This window comes from Indicator indicator, chromosome 18 (assembly GCF_027791375.1).
Source record: "Indicator indicator isolate 239-I01 chromosome 18, UM_Iind_1.1, whole genome shotgun sequence".
NCBI classification, from domain to species: Eukaryota; Metazoa; Chordata; class Aves; order Piciformes; family Indicatoridae; genus Indicator; species Indicator indicator.
The window spans coordinates 20,991,992-21,009,188 of NC_072027.1; the positions used below are offsets into that span (position 1 = coordinate 20,991,992).

The 17,197-nt window shown below is 53.0% G+C and overlaps 1 protein-coding gene across 1 annotated transcript in view; it reads right to left on the minus strand.

Annotated features, from left to right (window-relative positions):
• Window positions 1–17,197, minus strand: part of NRG2 (neuregulin 2) — a 258,744-nt gene continuing 241,547 nt past the window's right edge. The window contains exons 7-12 of the mRNA XM_054389078.1: window positions 14,003–14,026; window positions 9,205–9,307; window positions 8,150–8,273; window positions 5,378–5,505; window positions 1,987–2,211; window positions 1–664 (exon numbers count right to left, since the gene is read on the minus strand). Of these exons, the coding sequence (XP_054245053.1) occupies window positions 1–664; window positions 1,987–2,211; window positions 5,378–5,505; window positions 8,150–8,273; window positions 9,205–9,307; window positions 14,003–14,026 (1,268 nt within the window). The remainder of the gene's footprint in view (window positions 665–1,986; window positions 2,212–5,377; window positions 5,506–8,149; window positions 8,274–9,204; window positions 9,308–14,002; window positions 14,027–17,197) is intronic.

The following is a 17,197-nucleotide window of genomic DNA, read 5'->3' on the forward strand; positions in this document are numbered from 1 at the left end:
TTAGAGAGGGTCCGGGTCAGGTTTGGGCACGGTGTGCGCCAGGCCGCCTCTCCCACCCTCGCCGTGGGTGCTGTGCCTGCGGCAGGCATAGTGAGTCCGGCCCTCGCCCGGCCGGTGCAGCGGTGGTGGCGGTGACTCCGTGTGCGCCACCTCAGTGTTCTGAGCGCCGAGGAATGGGGTGCTCTCGGCCACCAGCTCCTCGTCAGACTCACTGTAAGAGGCGCTGCTGAAGGAGAAGGAGTCCCTCACGGCTCTGGCCCTGTGGGGGATGTGCCCGTTCAGTTTGGACTTTTTCCACCGCCTGTTGCTGCTGGCTGTTTTCTTTGGCTGCTCTAGCACTGTGACATACTCCTGCGTTGTCTCGTACTCGTCATCCTCTGTGATGCGGAAGGGGCTGGAGGGCAGGCTGCCCATGCTGTCGTTCAGGTAGGTCTTCCTTTGGTAGTAGCTGTCATAGCGCTGCGCGTCCTGGCAGGGGAGCTGGTAGCGCCCCAGAAGGGGCTGCTGTTCCTCCACGCGGAAGCTGATAGGGGCCGCTGGCGGCAGGGATACGGCGTGCGCCGAGTTGGGAGAGGTGATCTCGAAGGTGGGCACCTGCGCGGCCAGTGAGTAGTGGAAGTCGACGGGCGACAGGCGTGCTGGTGTGGTCAGGGCCGACACATACCTGCAGACAGAGAGACACCTCCTGTGGACATGGCAGCACCTCAGAGCCTCCAGCTGCACCTTCGCTCGGCCTCATGCCCAGTACAGCCACCCCCAAGGCCTCCAGAGCGCCTGGTGCTGCAGCTCAGCATCTCCTGGGGAGCCAGGTGGAGGGACTGTGCACCACCGTGCTGAGGGACAGGGAGCTGCTGGCTCCAGTGGGTGCCTGTGCACCATGCACCATGTACCCCAGGACTGCCTCTCTCAAGGGACTCGGAGAGCAATTCCCACCCTGCAGTTTCTCCCAGTAGGCTAAGTCAAGACTTTCATGCCTCCCAGCTGCCTGCCAGCTGCTTTCTCTTCCCTCCAGAGTTGTCAGGCTTGTCCCTGAGGAAGGTGCTGGAAACACCTTCACCCTGCTCAGGCCACAGGTGGGGAAAGCCTGGGAATGGCTTCCTCTGACTCAGCAAGAATCTTGGGTCTCAAAACGCACCTCCTACTTTCCTCTACTGAAGTGACAACACCAGGGTGGCAGCTCAGGCCTGGCCTAGACCCTCTCCAAACAGCCTCTATGGAGCAGATCTGACTTCCTCTCAACACCTAACCGGTGTCTCCACTCCTTTCATGCTGTCCAGGCTCACTTGGCTCATCTGTTGCCTTTTCACCTGCATAAGAGGTGGCTGCAAAAGCTAGGTCAGCCTGTCTGGGTGGACTGGGGACAGGAATGAGAGAGCAGGAGATGCTGCCTTTCTCCTCTGCCCCCACTCTCTTGAAGTGTAACTGCCCAAAAATGGGCACATGGGCACCCAGGTTCACAATGGGCTGGAGTCAGGGCGGAGGTGTCCTCCACCATGAGGAACCAGACCCAAGAAGAGCCCAATTGTTGCTGCCTAGCACTGGCTGGTGGTGTTTCATGCTTGCAGTTGTGCTCCCCAGAAGAGGTCATGCAGAGCCCTGTCTGCAGACTGTGCCCACATACACCACCCCTGCTCATCAGGCCATCTGGCGCCTCACTGAGGACTCACACCTCTTCCCCCATATACCTGGGGACCAGATTCTCTTTGAGCTGCCAGCCCAACAAGCTGCCCAGGATGTGCTCCCAGCCAGTTTTTCCTCACCACTTGCTGACTGCAGCCAGGTACTTTCTGCTCCTTTCCTCCCTGTGCCCCACATCTACTTTTCTACCCAGTGAGGAGGGCACAGCACTTGCTGCTCCCCCTGCAAGGGTGGCCTCCCGGGGTAGCAGCTTGCTCTGGTAGGACTGGAGCTGGCATTCCTCCAGTGCTACCAGGTGGTGGGCCGAGCAGAGGGGCATTCTTGTGGTGCCAGGCAGCGTGTTCTGACCTCTCGCTGTGCGGTGAGTCCCGCAGGGAGTCCACGGAGTCGCGGTACTGCATGGTTGGCGGCCGCGAGTCCTCGATGCAGAAGGCAGCCCCACGGCGTGCCCGTGCCTCCACGCAGGCAGGGCTGTTGCACTTGCTGGTTCCCACCGAGGACAGCATTATCCCAGACTGGGAGTCTGAAGTCAGGCTCTCTGTCCGCTCCAAGCTCCAGGTGTGGCTTTCGTGTCTGTGGAGCAAACCCCACAGGGACAGTCAGCGAGCAATTTCCACCAAGGTCCTCTGCAGAGAGCTGCGTGCAGATACAGCTCATGCTCTGCTCTGCACTGGTGGCCCCTTCCTCTCTCTTACGTGAGGATACATCTGGCCAGGCATGCCCAGCTTCACAGCCCTGCTTTTGGTCTGCCTCTCCTTGGTCCTTCTTGGAGATAATGATGAGAGGGTAAAGGAAGGCAAACCAGAGCATCCTGGGGATTTATCATGCCACGTCCTGATGGCCATGGCTAGGCCAGCCACTGGAGGGAGGCCAGGGCAATCCTGCCTCATGCTTGCAAGGTGTTCTGGGTGTTGGCCATGCCAAGGCAAACCTGCAAGTGTGCCACCTGCACTGACAAGTGACAGCCCCTTCAGAAATGCTACCAGAAAGGAGCCAGAAAAAACCCACTCAGAGTTACTTTGTTATCATCAGAGAAAGCTGATCCAAGGCAGAACTGGATGCTAACTTTCCACTGCTTTACATAGGGTTTTGGCAGCAAAACACTCTCAAGGTGCTAGACAAAAATAATACATTAGGCAGACCTTGCTGAGGAGCTCCACCTGCTCTAGCCTTGGTACAAAGAGGACATCCACCCAGGACTCACCAGGGGCACATAGGCCACTGCACATCCCAAGGCCCCACCAGTGGCATGGCCAGCTGGATGACTTCTCACCACACAGAGCCATTAGAGCTACAACTCTGAACTCCCAAACTGCACCAGCAGAGGAGTCTGGGTGGGGGTTTGCAGAGGAGGCTTCCTAAGAGCTTCTTAATTTTGATGGCTCCAAGCACATGCTGGGCTGCAGCCACCACACTCATTTATAACTTCAAAGGGTGCCCTCATTAGAGGCACTGAGTGAGTGAAACGGAGCCCAATTATGGCAGGAGTTTGCCTCTGGCATCACTTCAAGAAACACCTGCTTGCTGCACTTGACTCAGAGAGATGAGGTGGCAGGTAGCCAGGACCAGAGGCTGTGCAAGGTAGGTGCCTCCTCACAGCTGTCCTGTGCTAATGATGCCCTTCAGACACACCTTTGTGTCTTCAGGAGGTGGCCCCAGGATCCCAGGACTTTGAAGTGAGTGTGGAAAGCCAGCAAGGTGCTCTGCAAGAGCAGGAGCCCCTCTGCTCCTGGCTCAAGCTTGCACATACCTAGCCAGGGTGGGAACCACCTTGTGTGGCTCACCAGGGGCAGGACTTCCCTGCACAAAGGAAGTAATTTCCAGCCCAGGAAGTCATTCTGGGCTCCCTCTCTGCTTGTTAGAGTCTGAGGATGAAATCCCCTCAAAACTGAAGTTCCGTATCTGAAGCTGATCTGATTGACTGCACACCAGGAACACTTCCTCATCCCTAGGAATGCCTGAACCCTGGCAGAGACCTGCCAGGAGCCATCTCTGAGCTTTAGCTGAAAGGATTCCTTGCTTCCTGGACAAATGGAAGCAAACATGTGGGGCAATCAGCCACGACATCTTTAGTTTGGTAAAGTCAATGCAAACCAGCAGCAGTAGGCTGCAGGTATGGGGCCCTGCACCTCACAGTCATTTTTCAAAGGCAAGGGGTCTCCTAGGGAAGCACCATCACTTGCTGGGTCCTTCCTAGGGAAGTGCCATCACTTGCTGGGTCCTTCCTAGGGAAGCACTATCACTTGCTGGGTCCTTCCTAGGGAAGTGCCATCACTTGCTGGGTCCTTCCTAGGGAAGTGCCATCACTTGCTGGGTCCTTCCTAGGGAAGCACTATCACTTGCTGGGTCCTTCCTAGGGAAGCGCCATCACTTGCTGGGTCCTTCCTAGGGAAGCACCATCACTTGCTGGGTCCTTCCTAGGGAAGTGCCATCACTTGCTGGGTCCTTCCTAGGGAAGCACCATCACTTGCTGGGTCCTTCCTAGGGAAGCACTATCACTTGCTGGGTCCTTCCTAGGGAAGCGCTATCACTTGCTGGGTCCTTCCTAGGGAAGCACCATCACTTGCTGGGTCCTTCCTAGGGAAGCACTATCACTTGCTGGGTCCTTCCTAGGGAAGCGCTATCACTTGCTGGGTCCTTCCTAGGGAAGTGCCATCACTTGCTGGGTCCTTCCTAGGGAAGCACTATCACTTGCTGGGTCCTTCCTAGGGAAGCACCATCACTTGCTGGGTCCTTCCTAGGGAAGCACCATCACTTGCTGGGTCCTTCCTAGGGAAGCACCATCACTTGCTGGGTCCTTCCTAGGGAAGCACTATCACTTGCTGGGTCCTTCCTAGGGAAGCACTATCACTTGCTGGGTCCTTCCTAGGGAAGCACTATCACTTGCTGGGTCCTTCCTAGGGAAGCACTATCACTTGCTGGGTCCTTCCTAGGGAAGCGCCATCACTTGCTGGAAGGACAAGAGCTATGTAGGAGGAAGAACCTCAACATCCAAACTCAAACCTGCCCAGGGCTTCTCTACAACATTTAAAGGACTTTTCTGGACATTGTGAAAACAGGGAAGCTCCATCTGCAGTGTAAATGCTCTTCCAAAAACCCTGGTGAGAGCTTCACCTTCCCAGCCATGCTGCTCTTGCCCTTGATGGCTGTTGTGAAATGTAAAAGGAGAAGGTGCCTCATCCTATGCAGCAAGAACTATTGCTGCTTCCCTGCTTGCCTCATTTTTCCTGAGAGCTTCAGAAAGACTCTGAGTGAAAGAGGTGCCACCACCTCAGAAGCTGAGACATTAACACAGCTTTCTGGACTGTGACAAATTTCACAGGAGTGGATTTGTTTGGGTTTTGTTCCTGGTGAGAAATTTTGATTCCAAAATCAGAGGCAACTTCAAGAAACTGGCTAAAACATTTTGTAGTATTTTGTGTACTTTGCCTTCCCCAGGACAAACCCATCCTAAAGACATAAAGCATGGAATGGACAACGTGTGTGTGCTTCATGAGTTATTGCAGGTGGTGCCCAAGCCTTTTCTAGGTGCCTCCTCCTGTTGGTGTCCGTGCAAAGCGCGAGGCCACAACTTCATTTCTTCCCTGAGCTCCCAGTGCTGGGAAGGCCTGCGTGCCACTGGGGTGCCAGACATCAAGGGAAGATGGGGGGGAAAGGAAAACCTTCTGCTGGCTTTGGGGCTCACAGAATCCTGGTGCAGAGAGCAGGAGAAGGCTGGGAGTGAGCTGGCATACATCACCTCTGGCTGGAGGTCGGAGTGGCTGTGGAGCAGTGGTGGGATGGGGAGCAGGAGTGGCTGCCCGAGAAGGTTGTCTCTGTTTCCCTCCGGATGACGTGCTCAGTGGCAGAAACGTTCTTGGAGATGTACTGCAACACATGGAGAGCCACACAGGTCAGCACCAGGCTGCCACCATGCTGCCAGCCCTGCCACCACCATGCCAGCTGGCTGCAGGATTTCTGCTGGAAGCAGATGAGGACTCACTGAACCTGGCAGCTCCACACCCCTTGGAAAGGGACAAGAAGGCTGGAGCCTGCCCATGAGCTCTGAACACTGGAAAAGGGCCATGGCACAGGGCCTGGAGAAGGGTATGAAGAGCCAAGGGGTTTCCAACGGTACCAGGTGTAGCTACTGAGCAGAAAAATATCTCTGCTAACAGGAGGCTGTTCACATGACAGAGCACCAGCAGAGAGGCAGCCCCAGAAATGGGCCACAGACAGGGGTCCCACAGAAATACCAAGTGGGACACAAATCTCTGTGCTGAGGTATAAATCTCTCAGTTAGCAAGAGGCACTGCTTGCCACAGGGACACTGGGATCTGAAGCTGAGAGAGTTGGGGGTGTTCACCTTGGAGAAGAGAAGGCTTCAGGGAGACCTGAGAGCAGCCTTCCAGTACCTGAAGGGGCTACAAGAAGGCTGCAGAGGGACTGTTCCCAAAGGCCTGCAGTAATAGAACCCTAGGCGATGGCTTCAAACTAGAGCAGATCAGATTTAGATTGGATGTTAGGAACAATTTTTGTGCCATGAGGGTGGTGGAACACTGGAACAGGTTGCCCAGGGAGGTGTTTGAGGCCTCATCCCTGGAGATGCTCAAAGTGAGGCTGGACAGGGCTGTGGGCAGCCTGATCTAGCGGAGGATGTCCCTGATGAGTGCAGGGGGTTGGACTGGATGAGCTTTGGAGGTCCCTTCCAACCCAGACAATTCTGTGATTCTATGGTCTCAGGGGCAGTCAGCACTCTGGGGCCAGAGGGCTGTGGCTCTCAGAAATGTGCTTTTCCTCTTCCTTCGTGGCTGGATTCAGCCCAGCCAAATGTTAAGATCCAAAGGGTGATTCAGCAGAGCTTGTAACTGATCGATTGCTCTCATTTTCCTCAGTGCCTCTTCGCGTGGCTCTGCCTCCCCCTGCCTGCCTCTGATCCTGGTCAGTGCCTTGGCTCAGCAGGGCCCTTAAGCACATGAATGGTCCTGCTGAACTCATGGAGTTTGATGGGAATCTCACGAGACTGATGTCACAAGAGTGCCTGAATTATCCTTCAGGATCCAGTCCTAAATTCTCAGGACGTTCTCATTGGTGTGGCACTGACACCCCACCAGGACACCCCGCCTCACCTCAAGGTTTGAGGCTGGGTGCCTTTAAGGAACCATAGAGAAGTCTTACAGGAGGACTAGAGAGGTCCAGGAGGTGCACCAGAAAGTGTAATTTTTGTTTTTTCATTCCCAGAATGCCTGCATCCAGCGTTTATAAGGGGACAGCACAAGCTGCCTCTGCCCCTTGCCCTCTCCCTGCTCCCTTCCAGCACAGCTCCCTTGTCTCCTGTTGGTATGGGGCAGGGTTTTGGCCTTGAGCATCCTGCTAGTGGCCTGGGTAAGGCTCAGTTCTAGCTGTGTCATTTTGGGCCTGATGTAGGGGGTCAGTAGCAAGGAGGTATGGGGTGGGTGCATCTGAGGCCTGGAGTTTTGGCCTGGTTTGGTGGATGCTGGGGAAAGCTTTAGCTTCATAAGCTTCTGTGTTAAGCCCAGGCTCTGGGTTTTGTGTATTTTAAATGCTTTGCCCTGCAGCCTGTAGTTTATGAGTAGCAATTCCAGTTAAACTTCCAATAATATTCTATGTTTCTCTCCAGTCCTGGCTGGAGCTTTTCTTTAACCACTGTGAGAAGAGTTAGAGAGCTCTGTCTGGCTCCTAAAACTGAGACATCACCCAGGACACAACCTTTGTTGCAGGCAGGTGTGCTCACACAGTGCTGCCCAGCTCAGCAGGAGATGCCTCCGCAGGGCACGGCCACTGCCGCAGCTCCATGTGAGCCACGCTGTCATGCCACCGAGGGCTTGCCAGGGCAGCTCCACAAACAGGAAATCTCAGGAACATCCCTCTCAGAGAAAAGCAGGATTGCACTTGGTTCATCAAAACAAGCCTGTCCCAAGTGCCCTAATATCATCAAAGTCAAATCAGATTGCCCTTCAGATGTTGATTTTGGAAATGCTTCTGTGCAGAGCCTCAGCCTCTTGCTCAAGTTTGTTAGTGTTGTGCTCCTCAAACACACGCACAGGAGAAGGAGCTGGGGCTCTCTAGTTTGAAGAAGGAGAGGCTGAGGGCAGACCTCATGGCTTTACAACTCCCTGAAAGGAGGTTGTGGAGAGGTTGGTGCTGGTCTCTCCTCACAGGCCATTAGAGATAGAACAAGAGGGAATGGCCTCAAGCTGCAGCAGGGCAGGTCTAGTCTGGACAGTAGCAAACGTCTTTCACAGCCAGAGTGGTCAGACACTGGAACAGGCTGCACAGGGAGCTGGGGCAGTCACCAGCCCTAAGGGTGTTTAAAGGTCGTTCAGATGTGGTGCCTGAGGACATGGTTTAGGGGGGAGCTTTGTAGAGTAGGGTCAGTGGTTGGACTTGATCCCAAGGATCATTTCCAATGTGAATGATTCTGTGGTTCTGTGATATGTAACCATGGCCAAGCCCTGGTGTAAAGCAGGGACTGGGTAGCATGCAGGGAGATGGAGACAAAAGGTCTTACATCAGCCATTTGGATTTCCTCAGGATCCAGGCGGGGGTGGCTGGGCCCATTGGCCAGGCTCCTGTTCTGGTGGGCAGGGCACATGTTCTGCCGCAGGTGGTTGTGCATTTGCTTCCTCTGCTTCCTTCAAAACAAAAGGGAAAAACCTGCTGGGAAGGCTTCTCTGCTGGGGCCCTCTCCCCACAGAGACATCTCGACACAGGTGGTGGAGCAAGCAAATCCCAGGCACACTCAGGTCAGTGCTTGTGGGGAGCTGCGGGCAGGCAGAAGTGAGGCATCCAACATTTGCCACCTGCTGTTGCTTTTCAAAAATAATGAAAAAAAAAAAAAAAGGGAAACATCTCTTGCCAGAGGTAAATTGGGAAGTTGGGCCCAGGGTCCCCTTTTGCAAGACAAGGCCCAGCACAATGTAGTGGAGCCAGGGCCACCATGGTGCTGGGAGTGCAAGAGAAAAGCAGGAGAACGGGCAGCAGTCCTGGCCTGGCCTTGGTGGTAAGGCACTTGACCTGTCCTGCATTAAGAACCAAGTGGCAAAGCCTACCCATGCCCCTGGCAGGGCATCCACTCCACAAGACACTGCATGTCCCAGGAACACCCTGAACTGAGGTGAGATGCAGGGTAAGCAGGGAAATAGATGCTGTCCAGGCAGGGAAGCCTGACCATAAAAGAGGTCCCCAAGCCTCTTGTTTCATCTAGATTGATCTGAAAGTCCCTGGAAGGTACAGAGCTTAGCCCACAGCTCCTGCACTTCAGTCCAGTGTGCTTCTGATGTCAGGAGATGAGCTGCTGGCTCAGGGGAGCAGCTTTCCCCAGTAACAGCATCACCTGGGTGGGCAAAACCATGCTGAGTCAAGGGGTGAGCAAATGTTCCCAGGAAAAGACCCTGCTCAGCCACAGCCTGGCTTCACTGGCCTCCCCCAGGAGACCCTCTGGGGAATACCACAGCACAGCATCTCCTTCAAACAGCATTTGGGTCGTGAGTGTGAAAGGGTGAAGCATGACCACTGCCGCCCACGAGCTCTGGTCAGGTTGGGTTTGTCACCAGCCATACTCACTTGGTTTTACAGTAAGCTACCACACAGACGATGCCCACCACAAGCAAGGCAACACAGATTCCTGTGATGGTTAAAACTCTCTTCTGGTACAGCTCCTCTGCTTCTGCAAATGGAGAGAGAGAAGCCAGTTAGCAGTGGGCTCCAGCACCAGGGCTGCATCTGGCTGCACAAGGACCAGCACTGTGTGTGGGTGAGGTGGAGAAGAGGGCTCGGGCAGACCTTCTACCAAGCTACTGCCCATCTCTAACAGCTGCCCCAAGCCTGAGACCAGCTGTCCCGCCCTTACTCATCCCTCAAGAGCCCCTCATTCCTCTTGTCTCTTCTGCTCTGCCCTCTCTCACTCAGCAGCTCAGCCTCCTGCCTTCAGCCAGGCTCCTCCCTCTACCTCTCCCCGCAGCGTGCCTCGGTGACTGCTTCACAAAGCCCCAAGGCTCTTCCCTCCCTTCAGCAGGTTCCCCCTGGATGGGAACTTCTGGCTGAGCAACCCCACTCACCAGGTACACACACCGCCTGTGATGCTCTCATCGCAGGCTCTCTGCTCTGATGAGCTCAGGATGCCTTTTCCTTGCAGCAGCTGCATGCCCTGGAGCTCAGTGGTGTGCTAGAAACCACCCAGCAATGGGCCCCAAAGCATGCAGGTACTGAAAGGGACATCCTAAAACAGTCACAAAGCAGGATGAGGATGGAGAAGTGACAGCACGGTAGACAAAGAAAAGGGAGTGGAGTAATTAAGATACAGTAACCAGTTATAGTTGTGGATTTTTAATGAAACCTTAGGAAGGAATTAATTCCATAGCACCCTGAGTCACACAGAATCCAAGCAGCTGCTCCCCTCAGATGCATCCTGTTGTCATTGACCACCCTTCAAAGCAGAAAAGTCAGGCACCTGCTTCACCCCCAGCCCATGCTGGAGGTGAGGGTTATTCATTCACATTAATCAAAGGTCCAAGGATGGCCCTTGCTGTGCAGCTGAGTTGCACCTAGGCAGCACTGCAAGGATGCATCTTCCCCTGTGGCTGCACCAGAGCAGATCGTTTCCCACAACACCCAGCCCTCTGCACTGAGCTCAGCACTTTGGTTCTCCAGCTGGTGGCTGAGAGGATTCCCTGCACAGCTATCATATCAGCATCTACCGATGGTGTTCTTGTGCCCACTTGCTAGGAGTTGAAGTTATTGGGGCCTGTGCCTGCTTTAATATTCACTGGAACAGTTTTTCATCCTGATTAGGCAATCAAACTGCTGCCATGGTTGCTGTGTTCAGCATGGCTCCCCATGCCAGGCTACACACCTTCAGCAGAGTGGGTGACACCCCCAGTGCTGCCAAACAAAAGGGGAAGAGGTCTGCTCCCAGAGCCCCCTGGGACTGGGCTTCAGCAGAAAAAGCAAGGGGGAAGCAATGAAACACTGCAGATAACTGAACTCAGAGCAATTCCAGTTTGCTGCTCTAGGAAGGAAAAAAAAAATTGAAAGAAAAAACAAGCCAGTGTTAGAGAAAATGTTTATCTGACTCCCAAAATGGGACCGAAGAAAGATTTGCTGAACAAGAGCTGAGCATGACAGTCCTGCCAAGAAGATGCAGAACACTGTCAGCAGAGCTGGGTTTGTGCCTGTGCTGCAAAGCCACAGCTTGCAGAAATCCATTTCCACCCCTGCTGGTTGCACTCTGGCCTTTAGCTTCCTGAGGTGCTCAGGGGGAGCTGCCAGGCAGGCAATGTCCCACCCAGCACTAGAGAGCTTCTCCCAGCCCCCATCCCCATGGTGGTGTGGCCAGGGGCTGGCTTGGGCTCAAGGTTGCTGTGAGGCAGCAGTTTCCCCAGCTGGCTGCACCTCCTCACAGCCAGAGCCTGCACAGCTGGGACTTGCTCACAGAGTGGAGTTTGAGTGCTGGCTGCACTTAAGCAAAACTTTCACTACAGGGAACCAGGTGGGGTTGGCAAGAGCAAAGAACTCACCCTGGGTGAAACATCTCCTCCAGTGCTGCTCTTCCCTTCCACGGACACCCTTTCCCAGGCACCAGCAACCATGGCAGAGAAGTTTTCTTGCTCTTGCACACCCCTGGGACCTGGATTCCAGCTCTTTCTTTCAGACAGGAGTGTCAGAGATGTGTATCAGAATCAAGAAGCCCAGCCAGCATCGTGTGCTGGTTATGGATGGCACCAGGCAACAATTTTGCTACTACCCAGCAAAAAAACTGCTTTGACCAAAAAAATCAGAGGCTGGGCAGGGGGCTCAGCTTCCACCATGGACCCACACATCAAGCAAATTCTTTAAAAGATCCTTCCCTAGCTACATGTTTTCCCCTATGAAGCCTCTTCCCCCCTCCCCCCCACAAGCTAAACACATTTCCTTTGAGTCACAGAGAAGGCAGAAAGAACAAAGCCAACAAACCTGTGCTTTGGGGTTGACTTTTTTAACCTTTTACCTCCATGACAAAACTTTTCACCCAAGGCTCAAATCACAGCCTCTTTCTGGTGATCAGCATGGGACTGACTCTGGTGTGTCTGCCTGCCCTGCACCTTCTCCTGCATTGCATGAGGAGTGCTTTGATTTCACCAGAGATGTAGATTTAGCCCCTGCCTGCAGCTGACGCTCTGCTGTGTGACACGGTGAGGTGTGAGGCTCTTTCTGCTGCACAATTAAAAATGAAATGACCTACTGATAGCAGTTTAGCTTGGTTCCTATCATCAGTTCAGTTCAGCTTGGTTCTTATCATCGTCAGTTCAGCTTGGTTCCTATCATCAATTTGATTCAGCTTGGTTCCTATCATCAATTCAGTTGAGCTTGGCTCCTATCATCAATTGAATTCAGGTTGGTTCCTGTCATCAGTTCAGGTTGGTTCCTATCATCATCAATTCAGGTTGGTTCCTATTATCAATTGAATTCAGCTTGGTTCCTATCATCATCCATTCAGCTTGGCTCCTATCATCTCCTTCAGGCTGCTGCTTGCTAACAGAGTGTCTTCCTGCAGCACAAGCCCATCCCCAGAGTGAGAGGAAGAAGAGAGTGCACACTACAGTGCTGTCTTTGAGCAGGGAGGGTCACTGAGCAAGGCTTGTCCATTCGTGTCTCTATGCTCTACAAACATCAGGTCTTCAGCAGCAGCAGCATCACTCTACAGCAGCAAACACCATGCTGCAAACAGAACAAACCATGTGGTGCCACATAGAGTCCAGCCATGGGGCCACAGCCATGGGGTCACAGCCATGGGGTCACAGCAACACATGGGAGTGAGAGATGGATGAGAAAGAAGAGACGACTGCAGGCTGGGAACAAGATGTGTGAGGTTCTGTGATAACATTGAGAATGGATGAGGAAAAGGACAAAAGGTCAACAAAAAAGGGATGTCAAAAATCCTCAATTTGGAAGCTTTTGGAAGTGTATTGGCATTAGCAGCACCACTTTCTCTGCAACACCTGACCACAACCTGCAGGGGCTTGCACACAGGCAAGGGCTGGGGGCGGGCACAGCACTGGGGGTGCATCAGGCATGCAAAAACCTGGGGAGAAAAGTTTCTCCATCTTCAGCTACTGCATGTTCCTCCACCTCAAAAAGACAGCTTAGGATCCCAAAGTGAAAGACTGGTGTCACCATACCTCTAGCAAAGGGATTCATGGGAACATCTACCCTGGCTGACATTCCTTTAAGTGATAAAAATTTCTTTGCTCTCCTCTGACCAAGTCCTCTCTGTGATTGTATACTCCAGGGAGCCCAACACCAGGGATTTACTTACTCAAGGGGTAACTGATCCATTTCTAAAGACAGAATGAAGAAAAATAAAATTATTGTGAGCAAGTGGGCAGGCAAAGGTCATTGCCCAAGGGGAATGTCTTCAAAAGCACTGAAGCTCCTGCAGTGTTTCTCCAGACTTCATCTTGTCACCATTACAACCCCCTCTCACCCTGGAGACTAAGGGCTTCCCTGGGGTCGCTGTTTTCTAGTCTCATAACACCTTTCCTGGAGTCATTTCCTCCTGGGCAAGGACCAAAACAAGCCACTAACCTCTGGGAGGAGGACTGGCAAAGCTCATCCTTACCCTTCCAGGATCCAGTGGAGGTCAGTGTGTCTAGGATGGCTGGGGTTGGAAAGGATCTCCAGGGATCATCCAGTCCACCCCCCTTGCCAGGGCAGGGCACACAGGAACACATCCATGCAGGTCTTGAAAGTCTCTATGGAAGGAGACTCCACAGCCTCTCTGGGCAGCCTGCTCCAGGGCTCCAGGACCCTTGCAGTAAAACAATTGTCTCCTCACGGTGTGGTGGAACTTCCTGGGTTCCAGTTTGTGTTCATTGCCCCTGAATCTTCCTACAGCTTCCTGGAATGCCTGCCCCTTCCCAAGTGGTGCCTGCAGGTGACTTTTTGGCTGGACACAAGCTCCAGCTCTTCAGTTCACTAGACAGAAGCATGCTGAATGAGGAGATGGATGGCACTTGACACACCCCTGGCACGCCACACACACCAGGTTGCTGCTTGAAGCAAAGAAAAAAGTGCTGCTAAAAATACACCTGTATTTGATAGCTTTCATTTACAAGTTGTGCTTTGCTTTGGTTTGCTTTTTGGGTTACTTTGGTTTGGGTTTTTTGTTGGTTTGGTTTTGGGTTTTGGGGTTTTTTTGGTGTTTGGTTGTTTTGTTTTTCTTTTGGTTTTATTTTGGTTTTGGTTTTTTCAATCCAAACCTCTATCTTGGTGCCAGGGAAGAGAATATAGCAGCTGATTTTTAAATCATCCCATTAAAGCCATAAATATAATGTGGGCAGCTCTTAAATGGCTTCTGATTAATAAATGAATGGTTGTTCCATACCCTTTAATTCAAATCCAAGATGCTCTGCCAATGCAGAAAGAAGACAAGGAAGAGAAAGAGAAAAAGAAAAAACAGGTCTGTCAGAGATCTCTAATATACAAACACACACACACTGTGCACTTACAGAAGGTTAGCTCAGCAGCAGGTACACAGAAGACAGTGTTTGCCTCAGAGCATGGCAAATCCCCACCAGAGCTCAGATCTTGCGTAAAGAAAAGACCCAAACAAATTGCAGTGGTAGTTAAGTAATGAATTCTGGTAGTTAATTATGAGTTCTTGCAGTAAGTATGAGTTCTTGCAGTTAATCATGAATTCCTTTTGTTAATTGTGAATTCTTTTCGTTAATCATGGATTCTTTTGGGGTGAGCCATGTTTGTTAGTACCTCATATTCACAGTTCAGGCAGAAAAAAAAAAAAAACAAAGAGAGCGAAAAAACAAAAAAAGAAAGATACATTTGCTCTGAAACAGCTCCTGACAGGTCAAAACACACAGCGGCTGCATGAGCTTGGAGGAGGCCAGGAGCAACTCACGCCTTGTGCACAGGCAGAGGCTCCCTGCTCGGCTCCGCACGCCGCGCTCTGCTCAGGGGCTGCCACCTCAGGAGAGCGCGGGGAGAGCACAACTGCGGGCACTTGCTCGGGGCCCTGGGGGCTGCCGGCACCATTCTGCTGCCCAGGACCTCAAGCTCGGTCTGGGATGCGCAGCTCAGCCGGCAGCACCGCCGCTGCCGGCTGCCTAAGCGCCGCTGCCGGCGGTATTGCCCTGCCGCCGAACCAGCGCTGCTGCAAGCCGTGAGCTGCCCGGGCAAGGCAATGAACCCTCCGCAGCTCTGACAGTGCACACCGCACCCAAAGCTTCCCTCCAGTCTGTGAGCTTCCAAATTTCACTTCTGTCTTGTTTTAGGAACAACAAATGTGCTGGAAAAAAAGCACCGATTGGAGCATCTGCTGCCAGGTTCAGTGGCTCCAGAGAGCAGTTTATCCGGCAGAGACAGCGATGAGCGAAGTAGGTTCACCAACGGCACCAAGCAGGCAGGCATCCCAAACAGGTCCCCTGCGTTTGAACCATACTCCTGGGATAGGCCTGGCCTAAAGGCAGCTTTTCTTAGAGGAACATTCGAGTTCTCCATACTTACCACTGCACACCAAGTGAGCTCTGACGTTCACCAGCACCACACACACAACATTATTTGCAGCTTGGAGAGGTGCAGCTTTATTTGCTAGGGTTTTTGCTAGGCAATGCTTTTGGCTGCACAGGAATGCTGCCTGCCTTTTGCAACGCTGCTCAAATTCTGGCAGGGGGTGGGGGGAAATTAGTGCTACCAATTATGGAACATGGAAACACATTTGCTAAAGCAGGTTCTTCTCTTCAAAGAAATGCTGAGGTTGGAAGGGAAGGGAGGATTTTGGGAGGAGGGCGAGTTGGATGGGGTTGGGAAGTTAAAAATTGTCTCTAATTGCAAGGCCACGAAACCTGGCTGCTCTCTGCTTCACATCTCAACCCTGTGCAAATGGAAAGGCAAACCCTGCCATGCTTGTCACAGTCCTTTGGCACAAGTGGCAGTGACACAATGTGGTGGGCAGCAGAGAACTGGGCAGAATGCTCTCATCCTCAGCCTCTGGGTTAAGTACATCCAGCCCTGACTTGTTCCCCAGTCATGCACACAGAGTTTTCCCCAACACTTTGCATACAGAGGTGCATTAGATCCCAGTTGTGTATCTCTGCTGCTGATCCCTTCAGTAGCTGCATACTGCCTGTGCTGCCACATTTCCTGTCGGCTCCAGGGTTTGCTGCAACATCTGCAGCTACAAATGGATGCAATTCAAAACAGTTCTATGTCTTTGTTTTTGTGCAAACTCGGAAATGCCTCTGCCAGCAGTGGTGGTGGGCTGGAGCTGAGGAACCTCAGCCTTCCCACTGTCCCTCTCATATCCCAATTGCAGCTCCTTCTGGCTTCCCATCCCCACTGGCACAGACAGCCAACTGCACCTTGGCTACAGGAGAAGGTGACAAACCATGCAGGCATGCAGCTGCTGGGATGTTGGTGCCTGCCTGTGCCTGCAAACTCATTGGTAGCTTTGCAGGTGGAGGACACCTAACCCCAGCCTATGCTCTGCATTTGATGTCCATGGCTGCTCAACACTTCCCTGCCATCATTTCATACTACAGACATTGCTTCTGTATCACCCAGAACTGCACACACCAAAGGAGACATTGTCCCCTTCCCCTGCTCAGGAGTTCTTCCCAGCCTGGACAGGTACTGACTTCTGTGCTGGGGCAGTGAAGGAGGAGACACTTCAAGGGCTGTCTGAGATTTGGAAGGTTTGTCTCTTCCATTCAGAATTGCTCAACGTGTTTCAGTCCAGAGAGCAAGGAGATGATTCCAGCTCCAGGAAAAACACTGCTTCAAGATGTAACCATCCTGCACTCAGCAGAGGGGTAGCATCTGCATGGCCATGGCTGCCTCATGGTGCCTGCCCACTGCAGGTCACCAATGCACCAAAAGTTGTCTGAGAAATCAAAACTTCCCCTAGAGACCTGTTGGTCTGGAGAAGAAGGGATTTCTGCCTTGCAAGAAGTCTCCTTTGGTTTTTAAAGAGGTTGATCAGGAGAAGCAGTGTGCATGGAAAAGGTCTGGGTTGCATTTGCTGCTGGGTGGAGAAGGTGCTCAGCACCAGGTGGAGTGTGTGTTCCCTGTGCCCTTGCAGCAGTGCAGCCTGCACTCTACTCACCCTCCCAGCCAGACTGGCAGCCTGGTTGACTTGACTACTGGGGATGCCTAGAAGCCTTTGGCCATCAGTCTCCTCTAGGGCTATTAACCATCCAAAGGGAAGCATGAGGTCCAGGTAGGTCCTTCAGCACCACCCAGGCTGGTGGGGTGGCTACAATCCAGAGTGTGCTGGATCCCAGCTCATGCAGAGGCAGCCTTTGGACCAGCTGAAATGCAGTGGATGCATTGCATTTGCACGGACACTGCTGGGTGCCAGGAGTGCTGATGGAGTGCAGCAGCACCTCCAGCTGGGAAGGGAAGGGAAGGGAAGGGAAGGGAAGGGAAGGGAAGGGAAGGGAAGGGAAGGGAAGGGAAGGGAAGGGAAGGGAAGGGAAGGGAAGGGAAGGGAAGGGAAGGGAAGGGAAGGGAAGGGAAGGGAAGGGAAGGGAAGGGAAGGGAAGGGAAGGGAAGGGAAGGGAAGGGA